The sequence below is a fragment of the Heterocephalus glaber genome, unplaced genomic scaffold, assembly GCF_053883595.1.
Source record: "Heterocephalus glaber isolate CG9 unplaced genomic scaffold, H.glaber_assembly_v1.0 deba00001564, whole genome shotgun sequence".
In the NCBI taxonomy this organism is placed as follows: Eukaryota; Metazoa; Chordata; class Mammalia; order Rodentia; family Bathyergidae; genus Heterocephalus; species Heterocephalus glaber.
Window position 1 is genome coordinate 16,075,769 of NW_028258351.1, and position 19,621 is coordinate 16,095,389.

The 19,621-nt window shown below is 44.4% G+C and overlaps 1 protein-coding gene across 4 annotated transcripts in view; it reads right to left on the reverse strand.

Annotated features, from left to right (window-relative positions):
* Positions 1 to 11,138, reverse strand: part of Ube2g1 (ubiquitin conjugating enzyme E2 G1) — an 83,957-nt gene extending 72,819 nt beyond the window's left edge. The window contains exon 1 of one of the 4 annotated variants that reach the window (XM_087192007.1): positions 10,693 to 11,138. In XM_087192007.1, coding sequence (XP_087048133.1) covers positions 10,693 to 10,738 — 46 coding nt within the window. In that variant the 5' untranslated portion in view covers positions 10,739 to 11,138. The remainder of the gene's footprint in view (positions 1 to 10,692) is intronic. The other 3 variants (XM_021238277.2, XM_087192006.1, XM_004857239.4) reach the window with 3 other exon arrangements.
* Positions 11,139 to 19,621: the final 8,483 nt, after the last annotated feature.

A 19,621-nucleotide genomic window follows, 5' to 3' on the forward strand; every position in this document is an offset into this window, starting at 1 on the left:
CTCAGTGGTGCTGCCTCCTGCCTTGAAAGAACAAGGTCCTAAATTCAATCCCCAGTACCAAAAAAAAAAAAAAGAACCCAGGCATGACAGCACATCCCTGTAACTGCAGCACTTGGGAGGTTGAGGCTGGAGTTCAAGGCCAGCCTGGGCTACATGGCAAGACCCCGTCTCAAACAACCAAAAAAAGACAAATGCAGGGAAAAGAAAAATAAATGTTAACAAACTCTGCAAAGGAATGGCTGATGTTTATCATGTACATTTCAGCTTTTCCAAATTTTCACAATAGCAATATCTGTGTATAATCAGAAAATTTTAAAACACATGTATATACTGTACTATATACTACACTATATATACATTATCCTATATATGTACATATATATACTACTTTCTCTAGAATATCCCAATTTGGATTACCTAAAAAAAAAAAATTAGACTCAAAGCCAGGGATTTAGCTCAGTGGTGCCACGCCTGCCTGGCAAGCACAAGGTCCTGAGTTCAATTCTTGGAACCAAAAAAAAAAAGAAAAATGAGAAAAATCAAAGGATCATACAAACTCCGATGGGAAGTGATGGCAAACCTTTTAAAGACTGAGTGTCCAAACTACAACCCAAAACCCACTTATTTATCACAAAATGCCAACACTGCAATTAAACCTGAATACTGGCCAGGTGTGGTGGTGCATTCCTGTAATCCCAGCACTTCAGAGGCTGAAGCAGGAGGATCGCTACCAGTTTGAGGCATGCCTGGGCTACACAGTGAGTTCAAGGCAAGCCTGAACTACATAGCAAGACCCTGTCTCAAAATGAATGAATGAATGATAAAAAATAAATAAACCTAAATACTAAGGTTTTAGTTTAAAACAAACAATTGCTATCCGATGCTTAACTGCTGGGGCAACTTGGCTTGCTCGCCAACAGAGGGCATGCGTGCCATAGGTTCACCACCCTAGGCTTTAAGTAGAAAAAGGTGTAACTCCTTCCCCCTTTTTGGCAGCACTGGGAATTGAACCCAGGGCCTTCACACAGGGGTAAGGCAAGAGGATCGCCATGAGTTTGAGGCCAACCTAGGCAACATACTGTGTTTAAGGACAGCCAGAACTACATAGGGAGACTCTGTATCAAAAATATAGTAATAATAATTGAAATATAACCCAGATCTGAAATGAAGAGACGCTTCTCAGATGAAGAAATAGAAACAGCAAATAAACACATGAAAAAATGTTCAACACCACTGGTCATTCGAGAAACGCGAATTTTAAAAATGCCGACATTCCATTTCACTCTAGAAAAAATGGCTGCTATCAAGAAATTAACCAATAGGGCTAGGGATTTAGTTCTGTGGTTCCTCCGCCTGCCTCCCAAGCACAAGGTCCCCAGTTCCATCGCGGGTACAAAAAAAAGAAATTAACCAATTAAAAAAAAAGGACCAAGGGTTTACCTCAGTGGCACCGCGCCTGCCTTGAAAGCAAGTCCTGACTTTGATGCCCGGTACCAACAAATGAAAGAAACTAACCAATAACAAATGCTGGAGAGGCTGTAGGAAAAAGGAACCCTTCTCCACTGCTGGTGAGAGTGTAGACTGGTGCAACCACTGTGAAAATCAGTACGGAGATTCCTCAAAAAACTAAAACAAGAGGTTCCATTTGACCCAGCTATTCCCCTTCTTGGTATCACACCACAGTGATATACACACACTCATGTTCATATCAGCACGGTTTGTAATAGCTAAATCTTGGAAACAGCCCAAATGTCCATCAACTAACAAATAGATAAAGATATGGTTTAGGGTCAGGGATTTAGCTCAGTGTGCCACGCCTGTCTGGCAAGCCCAAGGTCCTGAGTTTGATTCCCAGTACTGGAAAAAAAAAAAAAATTTAATACAATGGAGTACTACTCTGCCATAAAGGATGACCTTAGGGCCGGGGATTTAGCTCAGTGGTTTCACTGCCTGCCTCGCAAACCCAAAGACCCAAGTTCGATCCTTGGTACCCCCCCCAAAAAAAGGAGGATGAACTTTATAGCTTTATGGATGGACCTTGAGACCATACTCTTAAGTGAAATAAATCACACATGTTTAATTACTGCATTGTTTCTCTGGTGTGAAAAACTGAAAATATAAATAAGGACTAAAATGTATAATGGATATTGGGAAATAGGAAGTGTTCAAATGGGAAGGGGAACAAAGGGAGGAGGGAGGAAGGAGGAAAAGAAAAAAGTCAAAATAGAAGGAAAAAATGAAAACAAAGCTTTTGTACATAGGAAGGGGAGGGGGAATGGGATAAAATAAAATAAAAATTTTAAAAGTAATTAATTTTAAGACTAGTGCAAGCAGGGAATGAAGGCACCTAGCTACTCAGAGGGCTGAGGTAGGAAGATCTCAAGTTTGAAGCCAGCGTGGACAATTTAGCAAGATCTCATCTCAAAAAAATTTAAAAGATCTGAGGATGTGACTCAGTGGTACAGTGCTCGCTAGGCCCTGGATTCAATCTCTAGAGGCAGGGATTAAACTCTTGTTTTGTTTTTTGTTTTGAGACAGTCTGTAGTTCAGGCTAGCCTCAAACTCACCTCTATCCTCCTGCTGCAGCCTCCCCACTGCTGGGATTACAGATGTGCCTGGCAACTTTTATATTTATAAGAAACTAAATTCCATTAAATAACAAATTCACTGAACAAATTATTGCTTAAAAGTCATTTAATCCTTGTTTGGTTTGGTTTTGCGGTACTTGGGGTTGAGCCCCAGGGTCTTCCCCCTAAACAACAGTCCCAGCCCTTTTTTTTTTTTTTGGTACCGGGGATCGAACTTGGGTCCTTGCACTTGCGCAGCAGGCAGCGAAACCACTGAGCTAAATCCCCAGCCCCTTCCTCCCTTTTTTTGAGACAGGGTCTCATAATTCTGGGCTCAAATTTGTGATCCTCCTGCCCTAGCCTCCCAGAGTGCTCAGGTTATAGGTAACTTATTGCTTAATCATAACAAAATCCAATTACTCACTGAAAAGTTAATAGTGCAATGATTTCTGGATATAAAAATTCTCAAACTGTTAAACAATTAGTTTGATGCACTGTAAGTTTTTCCCATTTCTAAATATAAGGATTAACAAACCCTTAATATTATGCTCAAGAGCCAGAATCATCTACTGAAGACTAATAACTATTTCCACTTGTGTAAGATTTTATTAGGACTGTATGTTAGAGATCCAATCTAGAAAGGCCTTTAAGAAATATTAAATCTTTCTGCCTCTCCTTTGAAGAAGGGTCTCTTTGAGTAGCCTATACACCAGGGCTGCTAATGAGACAAGATCAGGGGCTGTGGGCTTTAGAGTACTTTACTGTGTGGCTCAAAACCACCAGCTTCAGTATGATCTAAGTGCTGCTTTAAAAAGTGGATTACTAAACTGGGTGCGGTAGCACATCCTTGTAATCCCAGCATTCAGAAGGCTGAGGCAGGATGATCACTGTGAGGACAACCTGGGATACATAGTGAATTCAAGGCCACCCTGGCCCACATAGCAAAACCCTGTCTCAATAAATCCAAAAAAATTAATTATCCATGCTTGGTGGCACATGCCTGTAATCTCAGTACTCCAGAAGGCTTGGAAGGAGGAAGATGGCAAGGTTGAGCCCAATTTGGGCAATCTGGCAACTCAGGCAGACCCTGTCTCGAAGTGGGGATGAGGGGGACCAGGTGGCTCATGCCTATAATCCTAGCATTCAAGAAGCTGAGGTAGGAGGACAGCTGCAAGTTCAAGGCTAGCCTTGGCTACACAGTGAACTCAAGGCCGTGCACTTCATAGTAAAAGTAAAACCCTGTCTCAAAAGGGGGGGGGGGGCTGGGTTTAAAATACATTACCACCCCACCTCCCTCAAAAAATTATTTTGGAGGGGCCAAGGATTTAAGCTCAGTGGTTCCACCGCCTGCCTTGCCCAACTACCTGAGTTCAGTCCCCAGCACCAAAAAAAAAAAATTATTTTGGAATGTTCAAATGGGAAGGGGAATAAGGGAGGAGGGAGGGAGAAAGGAAGGGCAAGAAAAAAAAGAGAAATTAAAAGGAAAAAAAAGGAAACAAAACTTTTGTACAGGGGCTGGGGATTTAGCTCACTGGTTCCACGGCCTGCCTCACAAGCACAAGGATGGGAGTTCGATCCCCGGTTTTAAAAAAAAAAACCAAAAACTTTTGTACAAAGGGAGGGGACAGGGGTAAAGGAAAAAAAGAGGCAAGATGTATCATGTACAGGTGCAAATTCCCTATGATGAATGTTATTATGTATACCTAAAATGTACCAGTAAATCTTCTGCTATTAAAAAAAAAAATGATGATTCCAGGTTCAAGTAGATTTGGGAGAAGTAAATTAAATAAAGTCAAATAAAAATAAATACAAACAAATTTTGGGCCCCATCAAGACATCTGAACTAGTATTCTGGAGATCAGCCAGGAATCTGTTGTTTTCTGGTTGGGGTGGGGGGTTCTGTTTGTTTTGTTGTGATAGCATCTGCTTTGCAGTTCAGGCTGGCCTGGAAGGCACATTCTTCCTTCCTCAGCCTCCCTCCCAGGTGCTGGGATTACAGGCATGCACACCATGGCCTGCCCTGTGATTCTAATGCACATAGAGAAACCCATTATCACTTACATGAGAACTCAGGAAGCCATAAATTTTAGAATTTTCCAGATTACTTTAAATGTACAATCAAGACTTCTACAGTAAACTGGGCATGCTTTGCTATGGGTTCAAGGCCAAGCTGGGCTACATAGTTAAGTTCAAGGCTGAACTACATAGTGAGACCCTGTCTCAAAAAAAAAAAAAAAACCCCTCCTACAGTAAAATAAGCCCAATTATTTTACTGTTATTGTATAGAGAGTCTTCCAAGTTCTAGAATATCTGTGAAAATGGCCTATGCATGCCTATGAAAATGTTTAATAAAATCTAAACACCCTCAAGTAAGGTGTTTAAAAAAAAAAAAAAGCTTATTTCTTAAAAACATTCACCATATATGGAAAAAAAAAAAAAACCTATAAAAACATTCACCATATAATAAAATCTGGTAGGGTCTGGGTAAGGAATGAGCACAACTAGTCTCATTTTTTTTCCTGAGTAAACTGCTAACACCAAAAGATGTAGCATTATTTTCACTCTATGATGTTCAAAGACATTTTCCTAATTCTACAGAATATTGGCCTTAAACTGACAATGGCTAACATATACTTTTTAGGAGTATACCTCGATTTAGTGTAATTGTTTTATGTGGGGGTTTTTTGTACCAGGAATTGAACTCAGGGCGTCATGCTTGCCAGGCAGGTGATGTATCTCAGAGCTGCATCCCAGGATCTCGGTATGTAGTTCAGGCTATCTGTGAACTCACTATGAGGCCTGGGCTGACCCTGAACTTGCTTCCATCCTCCTGCCTCAACTCCCCAGTGCTGGGATTATAGATGTGCACCACCACACCCCAGTATTTTATGTGTTTTACCGGAGTTTTTTGTTGGTTTTTGTTTTTGAAACCTCTGTTAGTCTGGCTGTTAATCTCTGTTCATGATAATTATTTTGATAAAGACTTAAAACCACAAATTCTTTTTTTTTTTTTTTTTTTTTTTTGGTACTGGGGATGAACTCTGGTCCTTGCACTTTCGAGGCAGGCAGAGGCAGGTGGCAGAACCACTGAGCTAAATCCCCAGCCCTAAAACCACAAATTCAAACCCAGCCTGTACAATTTAGGAAGACCTTTCTCAAAAGTGGGCAGGGATATAGCTCAGTGCAAAGGCTTTGGGTTCACTCCCCAGTACCATCAAAAACACAAAACGGGGGCCAGGGATTTAGCTCAGGGGTACCTCACCTGCCTCACAATCACAAGGTCCTGAGTTGGATCCATCCCCGGTACCAAAAAAATAAAAAATAAAAAAATAATAAATCGGCAGCTGGGCATGATGGCACATGCCTGTTATCCCAGCAAATGGGAGGCTGAGACAGTACTGACCAGAGTTCAAGGCCAGCCTGAACTGCATAGCAAGACCCTGTCTCAAAAGAAAACACACACACACAAACACACACACACAAATAAAATAATGGGAAAACCAATTTTGCTATTTGCTGAATTAAATTAAAACCCACTTCATGATTACTAATTACTGTTCCTTGGGGGACAACGTACCCAATTAAAACAACAGTCTAAGAAGGTCTTACCAAAATGTTTAATAGACACTGGCAAATGGGAAGAAAATGTTCAAATGAGAAGGGGAGCAAGGGAAGGGGGAGGGGAAAAGGAAGGGACAAGAAAAAAATTGAAGGAAAAAAAATGGAAGCAAAGCTTCTGTAAATAAGGTGAAGAAGGGTTGGAAGGGAGGAGGGGAATGGGGAAAAAAGCAGCCAGATATATCATGTATAGGTACAAATTCCCTATTATGAATGTTATCAATAGGTATATCTAAAATGTACTAATAAAAATAAATAAATAAGGTCCTGGCTCTTCTAACACCACCACTATCAGCAGCTACTTGACCTCTCTACATCTATTTCCTTTTGGAAGGATTAAATGAGATAACATAGGTGGAGTACTTAAAAGTGACTGGCATAGGTCGGTCCTCAGTAAACAATACTCCATATAAATGGAAAACCTCTCTGGAAAGACAATTGGATTCTTTTGGTTTGGTTTCGTTTTTTGTGACAGGGTCTCACTAGTTCAGGCTGGCCTTGAACTTACTATGTAGCACTGGAGACCCTCCAGCCTCTGCCTCCCAAGTGCTGGGATTACAGGCAGGCACCACCACGCCCAGCAAGACACAAAAAAGGGGGGGGGGCTGTTTTTTTGAGACCTTGAAGTCACTGTTAGCCCAGGTGGGCCTCAAACTCGAGGAGACCCTTCTGACTCAGCCTCAGTGCTGGGATTACAGGTGTGCACACAATTGTCACCTGCAAGACACAATTTTTTTTTTTTTGGCATGGGGATGGAACTCAGGACCTTGTACTTTCGAGGCAGGAGAGATGCCACTGAGCTAAATCCCCAGCCCATCAAAAATATTTCCTTTAAACTGATCTCTTGTGCTAAGGAATTTCTCAGTACTTAATGCATTGTAAAGGTTGAACTGTCACTACTGAATTCACAAAGAAGTATCATAATCTAATAATACCACAAATACACAAGCTACAGTTTCTGATTTCATGACCCTATTAGATGTTCTTACTTGCTTCATAATAACCATAAAGGTCTTCACTGAAACACCTTAACACAGTGGCTTTACTGACACCTGGAATGATTTTCTCTCCCGGGGACAATTTGGCACTAGACATCTTTGTCACAACTATAAGGTATGCACTACTGGGTGGAATGGGTAGAGGCCAGGAATGCTGATAGACAATCTACAATGTACAGTCCAGGACCCCCTATCAATAATCATCCCAAAATACCATTGGTAACAGCTGAGAAACTGCAACCCAAGGAACCACTTCATTCCACTGTGAAAGTAAATACAATACATTCTTCACCACAGTGACGGAGGAAAGAACACACCTGATAAATTCTCCCAAGTAATGAATTAAAATCCTTAGCACTGGCAGACTAGGACCCCAATAAATGGCGCCATTGTTGTTGAAAACTTTTAGAATCGAAGCAGCTAAAATGGCTTGTGTTATCTACTCAATTCAATACCCTTTAAGATTTTAAAACATTTTCAAATCTAACAAAAGTTCACTCTGATTTGAAGAGATACATTTTACCATTCTTTCTTGTTTTCAAATTATATTTGAAGAATCACAAAGCTCAAACAATATACTACTATAGTAAAACAAGGTCTTTAAGCAGTTACTCGGTCTTTCAAAATACTACTTGATATTTCTGAATTTCAATTAACAAGCTGCCTTGGCTTTTTCTATGCCATACAGGTTGAACAATTAAAAGCTGTAAAATTTTTAAGAAAGTGGGCCTGGTATTTAGCTCAGTGGTGCTGCACCTGCCTTGCAAGCACAAAGACCTGAATTTGATCCCCAGTACCAAGAAAAAAAAATTTAAGAAAGTATTAAGAACAATAAAATGGAGTACTACTCAGCCATAAAAAATGAGAAATTAGGGCCAGGGATTTAGCTCAGTGGTTTCCTCCGCCTGCTGCACAAGGACAAGGACCCAAGTTTGATCCCCGGTACCAAAAAAAAAAAAAGAGAAATTAGAGACATTTATAGTTAAATGGATGCACACTGAAGCAATACTCTTAAATGAAATAAATAGGACACACATGTGTAAATACCAAATAGTTTCTCTAGTGTGAGAAACTGAAAGTGTAAACAAGGACTAAAAAGTATAATAGATAATGTGAAATAGGAAGAAAAGGGGGGAAGGGGAAGTGGGAGAGGTAGAGGAAAGGAAAGAAGGGAATGGAATTAATATGAGAAAATGAAAAGGGCCAGGAATTTAGCTCAGTGGTTCCGGCTCCTGCCTCGAAAGCACAAGGTCCTGAGTTCGATCCCCAGTACCAAAAGAAAAGAGAAGAAAATGAAAAAGTGGAAACAAAGTCTTTGTAAATAGGGAGGGATGAAGGGGTTGAAGGAAAGGCAGGGGAATGGGGAAAAATGAGAACCAAGAGAGATTATGTAAAGGTGCAAATTTCCAATGATGAATGTCAATATACTGCATACCTAAAATGTAACAATAAAATAAAATTTTTTTAAAAAACTGAAAAAAAAAAAGTATTAAGAACAGTTCCATCATCTCTATTCAACAAAGCAAGAACATATTCTCCTAAGTAACTTTAAAATGAGGCTTAAAAAATATACAAATTACTGTAATCCCAGCACTCGGGAGGCTGAATCAGGAGGATCCCTGTGATTTCGAGGCCAGCCTGAACTACGAAGTGAGAACCTGTCTCAAAAAACAAAAACAAGGGTTGGGGATTTAGCTCAGTGGTTCCACTGCCTGCCTCACAAGCGCAAAGACCTGAGTTTGATCCCCGGTACCAAAATAATAATAATAATAATGTCAACCATTAATAAAGAGAAGTGCTTTATCAATGTTTGGAATATTGTCACAACCTAGTTTTCTCTAAAATCTAGAGCAGGCTCACAAATAGGAAAGTTTTGACATACTGGTACAACTAACCATCATTAGTCATATTTTAGTTTCTTAGTAACTGTGCAACTTCTTTTGCACCTTTTAAAATGTTTATCTTTTCTATTATGTAAGACTGTTTTAATACTGATTTTGTTCTTTGAATTCTATTTAAAAGTTCACCACATAATAAAAACTTACTAAAGAATTCTTAGGGAGACAAAATGAGATCTTAATTTCTTTCTCAAAAAAGAAAAAGAGACAGAAAAAGGGTGTTTGCAAATATAAGACCCAATAAAGTTGTTATTTTTCCACTGCTTTTCTCACATATTATTCCTGGTAGGTAGAGTATCAGTAGAACTTCTCCATTTACTTCAAGTCACTCCCCTTGACCATCCAGAACTTTTAACGCTCGTCCAAAGCTGTTTGCTCACGGTCTAATAATAAACCTAATTATACAATCAGTAACACCCCCCGACAATCTTTTCCTTAAGAAGCCACAAAGGTGATTTAACTAATACCTCACACATACTCAAATCTCTTTCAAAGATTTTTTTTTCATTCCAGCCTCCGACTTCAGCCGAGGAACAGAGGCTGTTGGCGCACGGTAGGGAGGGGAAAGATCGCCAGAACCGAGAATGACACACTCTGGGCGTTGGACAGCAGGGGTAACTGCTGGTTCATCTCTCTTTAAATCTGGCAGCACGTGGGGCGGCATTGTGAAGCCACCAACCCGCCTCCCCCCTTCCACTCCGCACACGTACGCCTCCAACGCGCATGCTCCGCTCACACAGTCCTAGCAGAGTAGGAGCCAACCCCCTAAAAAGTCAACCTGGAAGCCGCAAACGGCCTGAGGCCAGGACAGTGGGGGAGGGGGACGCAGGCTGCTCAGAGAAGCCACACCAGGCCGCCGCCCCGAGCCGGGTGTGCGGGCGCAGCGCCGAGGGTCTGCGGGCCTGCGCGGGAGCCGGAGTGGCCGCGAGCACAAAGCCCGAGCCGGCCAGAGAGCGCTCTCCCCAGTGCCCGCTCCTACCCTCCCCCAGCCGGGCGGCGCAGCCGGAGCCCGTGCCAGGCGGAGGCAGTCGAGGAGGCGTCCCCACACCCCGCCGGGCTCCGGACCCCGCGCCCCCGCGCCCAGGCCGCCCTGCCGCCTCTTTTGTTGTCGGCCGCAACTCCGCGGACCCGACACTGCCCGGGGAGAAGTTTTGCGCGCCTCCTCTACTCGACCTGGGCCCAACTCCCCTCGCCCGCTCGGCCCCCGCTGCCTGCCGCGGCCAGGACCCCCGAGCCGGCCACTCGCAGCTGCGCAGGGCCCAAATGCTCCAGCTGCCCCGGGGGTCCGGCGGCCTCCGCCGCACCTGAGCCCGGACCCGCCCCTCCGAGAGGATCGGCCGGCACGGGACCGCGGCCCCTCCCCCGCAACGCCCCACCGCGGAGTGGGGGAGGGGGAGGCCTCCCCTCCGGGCGCCAGGCCCCGTCCAGGGCCGAGGCTGGGTCGCGCCCCCCGTGCCCTCCGGGAGGTGGGCCACAGTGCGGGGCCGGCCGAGACCCAAGCCACCGGCTCCCCGCCCTCGCAGGCCCGGTCCCCCTCGGCGCCGAAGGGAGGAAGCAGCGGGCACGGCTGTCCGCGCCCGCGACCCGGCGCCCCGCCGCCCGCCCGCTCACCTGCCAGCTGTCTTCGCAGGAGCAGCGCCGACTGCAGCTCCGTCATCCTCCCCGCCAAGGGCCCGGGCTGGCGCCGGGGCTTCTGAAGGTCTGGGACAGGCTCCGGGGGCGGCTGGAGCTGGGTGTGCTGAGGAACCCGGGACCCCGACCGGAGCGCCGAAGCCGAAGGAGATCGGGCTGGGACAGCGGGAGCAACGTTTCGCTGCCGGTGCGAGTCCGCTCGGTTCGGCTTTTCTCACAGCGCCTCACGCCCGGAAGGGGAGGGTACCCCGGCCGACGCGGCGCGCGCTGTGACTTCGCTCGCTCGCTCGCTCGCTCGCTTCCCTCCTTCAACCCGCCAGTCGGCCCCACCGATGCCTTTCACTGCCACTGCCTCTCTGCGCGCAGGGCCTCTCCGCGCAAGCGCGCTGAGCTTGCCTAATTCAGAAGCGTCCGGCCTGCTAGCCCGACCCTCAGCCTCTCTGCTCCACCTCCGGCAGCGGAGCTCCGCCCCCTCCGCGCTATTGCCGGGGCTGCCGCCATCTTTGGAAGGTCCACGCCCGGCTGGCTGCAGAAGCGACTACGTTCTGGTAGACGCCCCGCCGGCGCCATGACAAAGAGGTCGCGGAGGGTCAGGTTGCCGCCTCCTGCCAGAAGCAGGTGGTCTGAGAGTAACAGGGCAGAAAGAAGTGTAGCTGTCTAGTTGCTGGCAAGTATCCAGCAGCCATCTAACGCTACACACATGGTGTGCGAACTGGTCATTGTTAGAAAGCTGAACTTAATACTGGTATGCCCAATTTTAAGCAATCACCAAAATAGAGAATATATGCTCCTAATAAACTTTTCGTAAAGAATCCCCAAAAGGATCCTTGAAGTAAACAAAATATTTCGCATCTGTTAGTGTGAAACATTTAAAGAAATCTCTAATACTGTACTCCCCATGAGTAAGGTGAATTGCGATTAGCAAAATCTAGCATATATAATTCAAGCAGTCGTTCAGAAAGGCATCTACATGTAAAGCCAACATCTGAAATGAAAACTGGAAAAATCTACTTACGTTTTTGGTTTTTGTGACAGGGTCTCACTATATAGCTGAGGCTGTCCTTAAATTCACTATGTAGCCCAGGCTGGCCTCCAACTCTTAGTGATCCTCCTGCCTCCTTAGTGCTGAGATCAAAGGCGTGCGCCACCACGCCAAGCTTTAAGGAAAAAATCTACTTTATCCCACTCTATGGGTCATTCTTGTAGTTTTGTGCCTTATCAATAATACAGTCTCAGGGAAAGAAAAAATTATGAGAAAAGAAAAAAAATGGAAATGATGTCTATGTAAATAGGAAAGGGTGGAGGGGGTGAAGAACACACAGGTAATGGGGAAAAAATAAGAATCAAGATACATCATCTACAGGTACAAACACCCAATGATAAATGTAAACGTATACCTAAAATGTACCAATAAACGAACTTAAGAATTTTTTTTAAAAATACAGTCTCAATAAAGACATGGAACAGAGGAAAGACTTAACACTTCAAATTTTTCTATTCCTTCAACAAATGTTTGTTAAACTTGTAGTAACTTTATCCCTGGACTATAGAAGACACAAACAGTGTGTAGAAGACAGGTCTGTTCCTATTTACAAAGGAAGAGCCTACAGTTTCTGGGAGCTCCAGGTAACGTAAACATGAGAAGTATGTTCCAAAATAGCTTTTTTGATATATTTATTATAGGGTCAGGGATTTAGCTCAGTGGTGTGGCTGCCTGCCTTGCAACTGCAGGGTCCGAAGTTCAGTCCCAGGTACCCCCCCCCCGGCAAAAAAAAAAAAAAAAAAAATATATATATATATATATATATACACATTATAAAAATTACTGGGCCTGGGCCAGGAATTTAGCTCAGTGTTGCCGCCGACTCCCCCATAAGTGCAAGGAGCCAAGTTTGATCCCTGGTAACAAAAAAAATTACTGAACTAGCTGGGCGTGGTGGTGCACACCTGTAATCCCAGCACTCACGAGCCAGAGGCAAGAGGATGGCCTCGAGTTCGAGGACAGCCTAGGCTATACAGTGAGTTCAGGGCCCCCCTGAACTACAAAGAGAGATTCTGTCTCAAAAAAAAAAAAATTCCCATTAATCTCCCTCAAAACACAGACCCTAGCTTCAAAAACATCTATTCATTGTTCTTGTCTCTGTATTTTTTACTTATTTATTTATTTTTGAGACAGGGCTTGCAATGTAGTTCAGGCTGGCCTTGAACTCAAGGAGATTCTCTTGCCTCAGCATCTGGAGTCCTGGGATTGCAAGTGTGCACCCCCACACCCAACCTTTTTTTGTTTTAGACAGAATCTTGCTATGGAGTCCAGGCTGGCCTCAAACTCTCAGTGATGCTCCTGCCTCAGTGCTGGATTACAGTTGTCCACAGAGATATCAAATTAGTATATGCATAGATAAGACTGACATGCACAAAACAGGCTACAGCTATAGATCTAAAACTGGAGAGGTCAGCATTAGGTTTCCTTTCAGGCTGCTGAGATTTATTTTTAAAGCCCTAAAAATGAGCCATGAAGACATAGTCAGTTGGAGGTCAGGTAGAGGAGAAGGAGCCAGCAATGGAGCCTGAAAGAGAATGGAAAAAGAGAAGACCCAATGTGCAGTGTCTCGAAAGCCAAGCTAGGAAAATATTCCCAGGAGGCCAGAATGGTGGATTGCCACATGCTGCCGCGAGGCAGAGGAAAACAGGGGTTGAGACACTTTGGAAACTGTGAAGTCTCTCTGCCCTTGATAGAGGATTTTGATTCACCAGTGCTTCCAGCAGGCAGAGCAAAGTGGCTTAAAGACCACAGGTAGAAGTGGAGAGCTCCATGCTGAGTGCGTCTTTGAGGTTTGTGGTCATGAACTGAAAGTACAAACAGTGGGTCCAGTTGAGTTTTGTTTTGTTTTTTTCCTGTAATGTTCAGTGCTCAGGTGCAGTTGTGGCCAGCATTTGGGTTCATTCAGGGTTGAGAATTAGCCAAACAAGTTAAGGAGAGAAGGAGAGAGATGGAGGCAGACAAATGTTTTGAGGATCTTTGGGGAAAAAGAGTGAGGTCATAGACTGTGCTCTAAGTTAGAAAGAGAAAAAAAGCAAAAAACAAGGGAGTTTTTTTGTTTGTTTGTTTGTTTGGGGTGTGTGTGTGTGTGTGTGTGTGTGTGTGTGTGTGTAGCCCAGGATGGCCTTAAATTCATAATCCTCCTGTCTCAGCCTCTCGGTGCTGAGATTATAGGCATGTGCTACCACACCAATGGAATTGATTTTAAGTGGTACACCTAACAGCTTGTTGAGGTTGGAGAATTGTGTGGAATGGACACTAAAGCAAGTGAGCTGGAAGATAGGAAATGGTGGTCAGGGTGGGTGGCTTGAAACAGAGAATTCAAGTGTGGTGTGGTTATGGGTGGTGAGACTGTCTGGTGGGAACAGGAGAGGCCGGCCACAAGGAGGGAGGAGAGGAAGTCAAGAAAGTGTCAGGCTGCCTAGGTACTGGGTATCACAGGGGTTGCCCACAGGAGTAATTAGGGCTCCAGAAGGGTGAAGAAAAAGGCTGTGAGGCATGTGGGAAATGACTGATGAATGGATCTGCAGGTAACAGCAATAAAGGGGAATAACAAGTGGGATAGATGGGTGGCACTGACCTTAAAAGGGATATGGATAGGGGAAGAAAAAGAAGGCCAAGAATCAGCAATGGGAAACAAGAAGAATGTGCTGAACCTGCTGGCTCTGAAATCCTTGGAATGTGGGAGAAAAGATACCTTCCCTTGAGAGGGTGAAGGAAAGTGAGTTCTCAGAAGAGAGCCAGGTCCAGGGAAGGCCAGAAGGTGGAGAAGAGCCAAGCAGCATCCCAAACTGTCCTGATCCAAACTCACTGTCTCCTCCCCAGACCTGCTCTGGCATAACCAGTGATTTCCAATCAGTTGGGTCACAAACAGGAGAAAAGAAGAGTCACGCTCCCCATATGATGATCACTGAGACCCAAATGTTTCCATGGATGCTCCTGAATGCAAGCATAGGTGACAGCCACAACCTCCTGAAGGGTCCCCTGGCTACTGGTCTTGGCCCACCCTCCTATCCTCTGCAGCCACAACAAAACATTCAAACTGCAAGTCTGTGACTGTCCCACTCCTACTTAAAACCCTTCAGCAACCTCCCACTGTTTTAGGATGAGGTCCAAGCTCCCCATTAAGGTTTAATTGCCCTTCATCAGCTAGTGTCCAGGACTCTCCAATATCAACTCGACTCCTCCCTGTCTCTCTTCCCAACACTGTTCCTGACGAACTTTATGTGTTTACATCCTTCAAAAGGTTGCCTTGCATTTGCCATTCCAATGGCCTGGAACACTCTTCTGCTAAATGCATATAGCAAATTCCTACAACTTCATCTTTCTCAGCCTTGAAGAAAATAAATTCTTCCTTTCCCAATCACAAAATTAACCTCACCCATTTGCTACTTCCACCATCTCATGCATTACATTTCTTATCCTAGCTTTATTGTGCAGCATTTCCATAGGTTTTTTGTGTTTTATTCCCTCTCCATTGTCTATACACTTGTGATGGCAGGACTCTACTTCGAGTCTGTGTTCTCAGCATTTAATATACTGTAATGATGCTACACAGTAGGCACTCAACAAATATCATGTGAATAAGTCAAACCTATAAAGTTAATAACAGCATCATCTCTCAAGATTAGAATAGACCTATGCCTATTAAATGCAGGTTTGTGTACCTGGCAGAGTGTGGTACAGGGTGGTGTGTCAAAGTGTTCTCTTTTTTATTTTTATTTTTTTAGGTAATGGGGATTGGACCTAGAGCTTTTACACTGGTCTCCAACACCATCCAGGTTTTTTTTTTCTTTTACTTTTTTCGTTTAAAACAAGGTCTCTAAATCACTAAGTTGCCCGGGATGGGCTGGTCCTCCTGCCTCAGCCTCCTGAGTGCTAACATTATAGACATGCACCACCACACCCAGGGAAAATGCTTGTGTTAGAAAGAAAAAAATGTGCCTGGTAGTGTGGCTTACTGGTAGAACATATAACAGTATGTTTAGCATGCACAAATCTTGGTTCAATTCCCAGGCCCCCAATAAAAACCTAAAAACAACAATTTAAGCATCTATTATAAAAGCTAGAAAAACAATAGCAAAATAAGTCTAATGAAAATTATTAGGACAACTGGATATCCATACACAAAACAATAAAGTTGGATTCCACTTCATAGTATATAAAAAAATTACTCAAAATGGGCCAAAGACATAAATTTAAGAGCTAAAACTATAAACCTCTTAGAAAAAATAAACATAAATTATTGTGATCTAGGATTAGGCAATGGTCTCTTAACCAAAGGGGCAGAGGGGCCAAAAACACATGGAAAAAAGAAAAAAATACACTCTGGCAGGCTGACCAAAAGTCTGAGCTTAGCCTGGACAACTGAGTGAGACCCTGCCTCAAAAATTTAAAAGTTTTTTAAAGGGCTGGAGATGTAGCTTAGTGCAAAGGCCCTGGGTTCAATCCTCAGTACAAAAAATAATAAATATATTGGAAATCATAAAAATTTAAAATGTACATCTTAACCATGTTGTCAGTTACTCTGATCATCCCCAAAACACAGCCAACACTCATAGCCACTCTACTGTCTCCTCTGCCCCCTCTTATGGCTCCCATCATCTCCTCTTATCTCAACCACAAGGTCTGGGACACCTCCACCCTATCCCTGCCTTTATCCCAACAAGTGCTTACTATTCCTCTCAAGCCAAACCACCTCCATCCTTGGGCTGGGGATTTAGCTCAGTGGTTCCGCTGCCTGCCTTGCAAGCACAAGGACCTGAGTTTGATCTCCAGTGCCAAAAAAAAAAAAGAAAGAAACATAGACAAACCACCTCCATCCTGCCCAATGACAGTATCCCATCCCTGCCATGGATTTATGGGGATTACAGCCTATTATTTCTAGCTGATTGCAACATGGCCTCTTAATCTCCATCAACTCCCCTTACAACACTCCCATTCTCACAATACAGAAGGCAAATTGCTCTTACAGGTGGGTACACGATCTCTTTGCTATCAACCAGATTGTCCTCCCAATACATCCTTTGTTGCCAAACCCCTACTGACTTTTGTCCTCCATTCCTTCATCTACCACTCATTACTCTTAGATATAAAAGATACCTTTTTCACTATCTCCCTGCACCCTTCCTCACAGCCTCTCTTTGCCTTCACCTGGACAGACCCTGACACCCATGAGAGCCAACAGCTGACCTGGACTGTTTTGCCGCAGGGTTTCCAAGACAGCCCCTCCTTGGCTCTTCTGGACCTCACCCAACCTTTCAGCTTCTATACAGTGAGACTTAGGGGATGTGTGATGGGGGTTCTCTCACAGGGTTCAAGCCCATGTCCAGTCACATTCCTGTCCAAACAGCTTGACCCCATGGTCAAGCTGCCATGCCTATGGGCAGCTGCTGCGGCATCCCTGATACTTCTAGAATCACTAGACATACCCCACTCACCCTCTACTCTTCCCATAATCTTCAGGGACTCATGTCCTCATCCCACTTCTCATACTTTCTTTCCACACCTTTCCTTCTTCAGCTCTATGTGGTTTTCGGAAACCCTCATGGTTACCATCGCCTTAGGCCTCAATTTTAACCCAGCCTCTCACCTTATAGACATGCCGTCTCTTTCAAAAGGGCCTAAGTCACACAACTGTATGTCTCTAATTCATCTAGCAACCTCCCCTTTCCCTTACATTTTCACCTTCCTCCTTCCTTACTCTGACCACACCTGGTTCATCAATGGAGTTCAAATAAGCCCATCCCCAACTCCCCTACCAGAGTAGGATACACAATCATCTCCCATGATTTTATTATAAAAATTGTAGCTCTCCCTCTGTCGACCACCTCTCAACAGGCTGAACTGACTGCCCTGAACCATTCATTTACACTGGCTAAGCGCCTACAAGCTAACATCTATACAGACTCCAAATATGCATTCCATATACTACATAACCATGCTACCATTTGGGTAAAAACGGGTTTTCTCACCTCCTGAAGGTCTTCAATGATTAATGCCCCATTCATTAAAGCCCTTCTCCAGGCCACCCTCTTACTGGTTCGGGCAACTGTGCTTCACTCCAGAGGACACCAGAGGCTTTCAGACCCCATAGCTCCCAGAAACACCTTTGCAGACAAAATCACCAAAGAGGTGGCCTGCCTTCTCCTCTGCAACCCCAAGGGCCAATATTTTACCCTTTCTGGTGTGACCCTGGCCTATTCTTTTTCTGAATGCCAACAATATCAAGCCTTGTTACCAAAGATGGATGGTTCCTAAGCCAGGAAAAGTTCTTCCTTCCTGCTTCACAGGCCCATACCATTCTTTCATCCTTTCATGACAATTTTCACATAGGCTATGGACCCCTAACCCAACTGCTTAAACTGCTCATCTCCTTTTCCTCCTGGAAGACTTCTTCAAACCATCACTGCTCAATGCTACATCTGCCACACAACCACACTTCAGGGTTTTCTGAGGCCCCCTCCTTTTCCTACACATCAGGTGTGAGGTTTTTCTCCAACTCAGGATTGGCAAATTGATTTCACTCACATGCCACGAGTGCAAAAGTTAAGGCACTTCCTGGTTTGGGTCAATATCTACTGGATGGGTTGAGGCCTTTCCCACCAGCTCAGAAAAGTCCTCTGGCATTGGCAACTCCCTCCTACCTGATATTTTCCCCCAGTTTGGCCTTCTCACCTCAGTTGAAGCAGACAATGGCCCAGCTTTCATTAGACAAGTTACCCAGGAAGTATCCAAGTCACTTGGTGTCCAATGGAATCTTTTTTGTTTTGTTTTGTTTTGTTTTTTGGTACCGGGGATCAAACTTGGGACCTTGCACTTGTGAGGCAGGCGCTGGAACCACTGAGCTAAATCCCCGGCCCTCCAATGGAATCTTCACACCCCCTATCAGCCTCAATCATCTAGAAAGGTAGAGAGGGCCAATGGCCTCCTCAAAGCCCACCTCACTAAGCTCACACTCCAGCTCCATAAGGACTGGGTTTCCCTGCTTCTGATCACTCTCCTTCACATCTAAGCCACCTCCCAGGAACCTAGGGGATTCACTCCATTTGAGCTTTTATATTGCTGCACCTTTCTGCTTGAGCCTAACCTTAGCCCAGAGGCCAGCCCCATTGGAGACTACCTCAACTACCTTGTTGTTCTACAACAAGTCCAAATAGAGATCTGACATGCTGTTAACCTTCTCCTGCCTTCTCCTGATACCCAGGCTTATGAAGATAGCCTGGTTAACAAATTGGTCCTAATTAAAAATTTAAACTCCCAGTCCCTACTGCCAAACAGACAGAACTCTTTCTGGCTATCTACAGCATCCCAACAACTGTCCATCTACAAGACCCTCCCCTGTGGGTACATCTCTCTCAGAAAAGCTGTGTCCTGCTGATAACTCACCTGAACTTTCCTCGTGGAAATCACAAGTAATCTCTCCTACTTTCTTCAGGTTGTCCCAGATTCCAGAGGACACCTAAATACCCTGCTTCTGTCTATTCTGCTGCTGCACCCACCTCCCTCATTCAGTCAGCCCTGATCTCTCTTGGTTTCAGGGCTTTCTTTAAGAGATAGATTAGGGGCTGGAGATTTAGCTTAGTGGCACTGCATCTGCCTCGCAAGTGCAAGGTCCTGAGTTCCATCCCCAGTAGCAAAAAATAAAATAAAAGATAGATCAATGTTTGATACAGAGGGCTCTTAATACTCTGTGTTTTTACTATACATTCTTCTGTGAGTTTTATTTATAATCTTGTTAGGGATACAAATCAATTGCCTTTTGCCTTGGGGAAGAAATCATTTTTCATGCTCACACTCACGTTCGCCATGATTAGGTTCCCCTCCTCCTCCAGACCCCTCCCCTGCTGAGACAGAAAGAGGCTCATT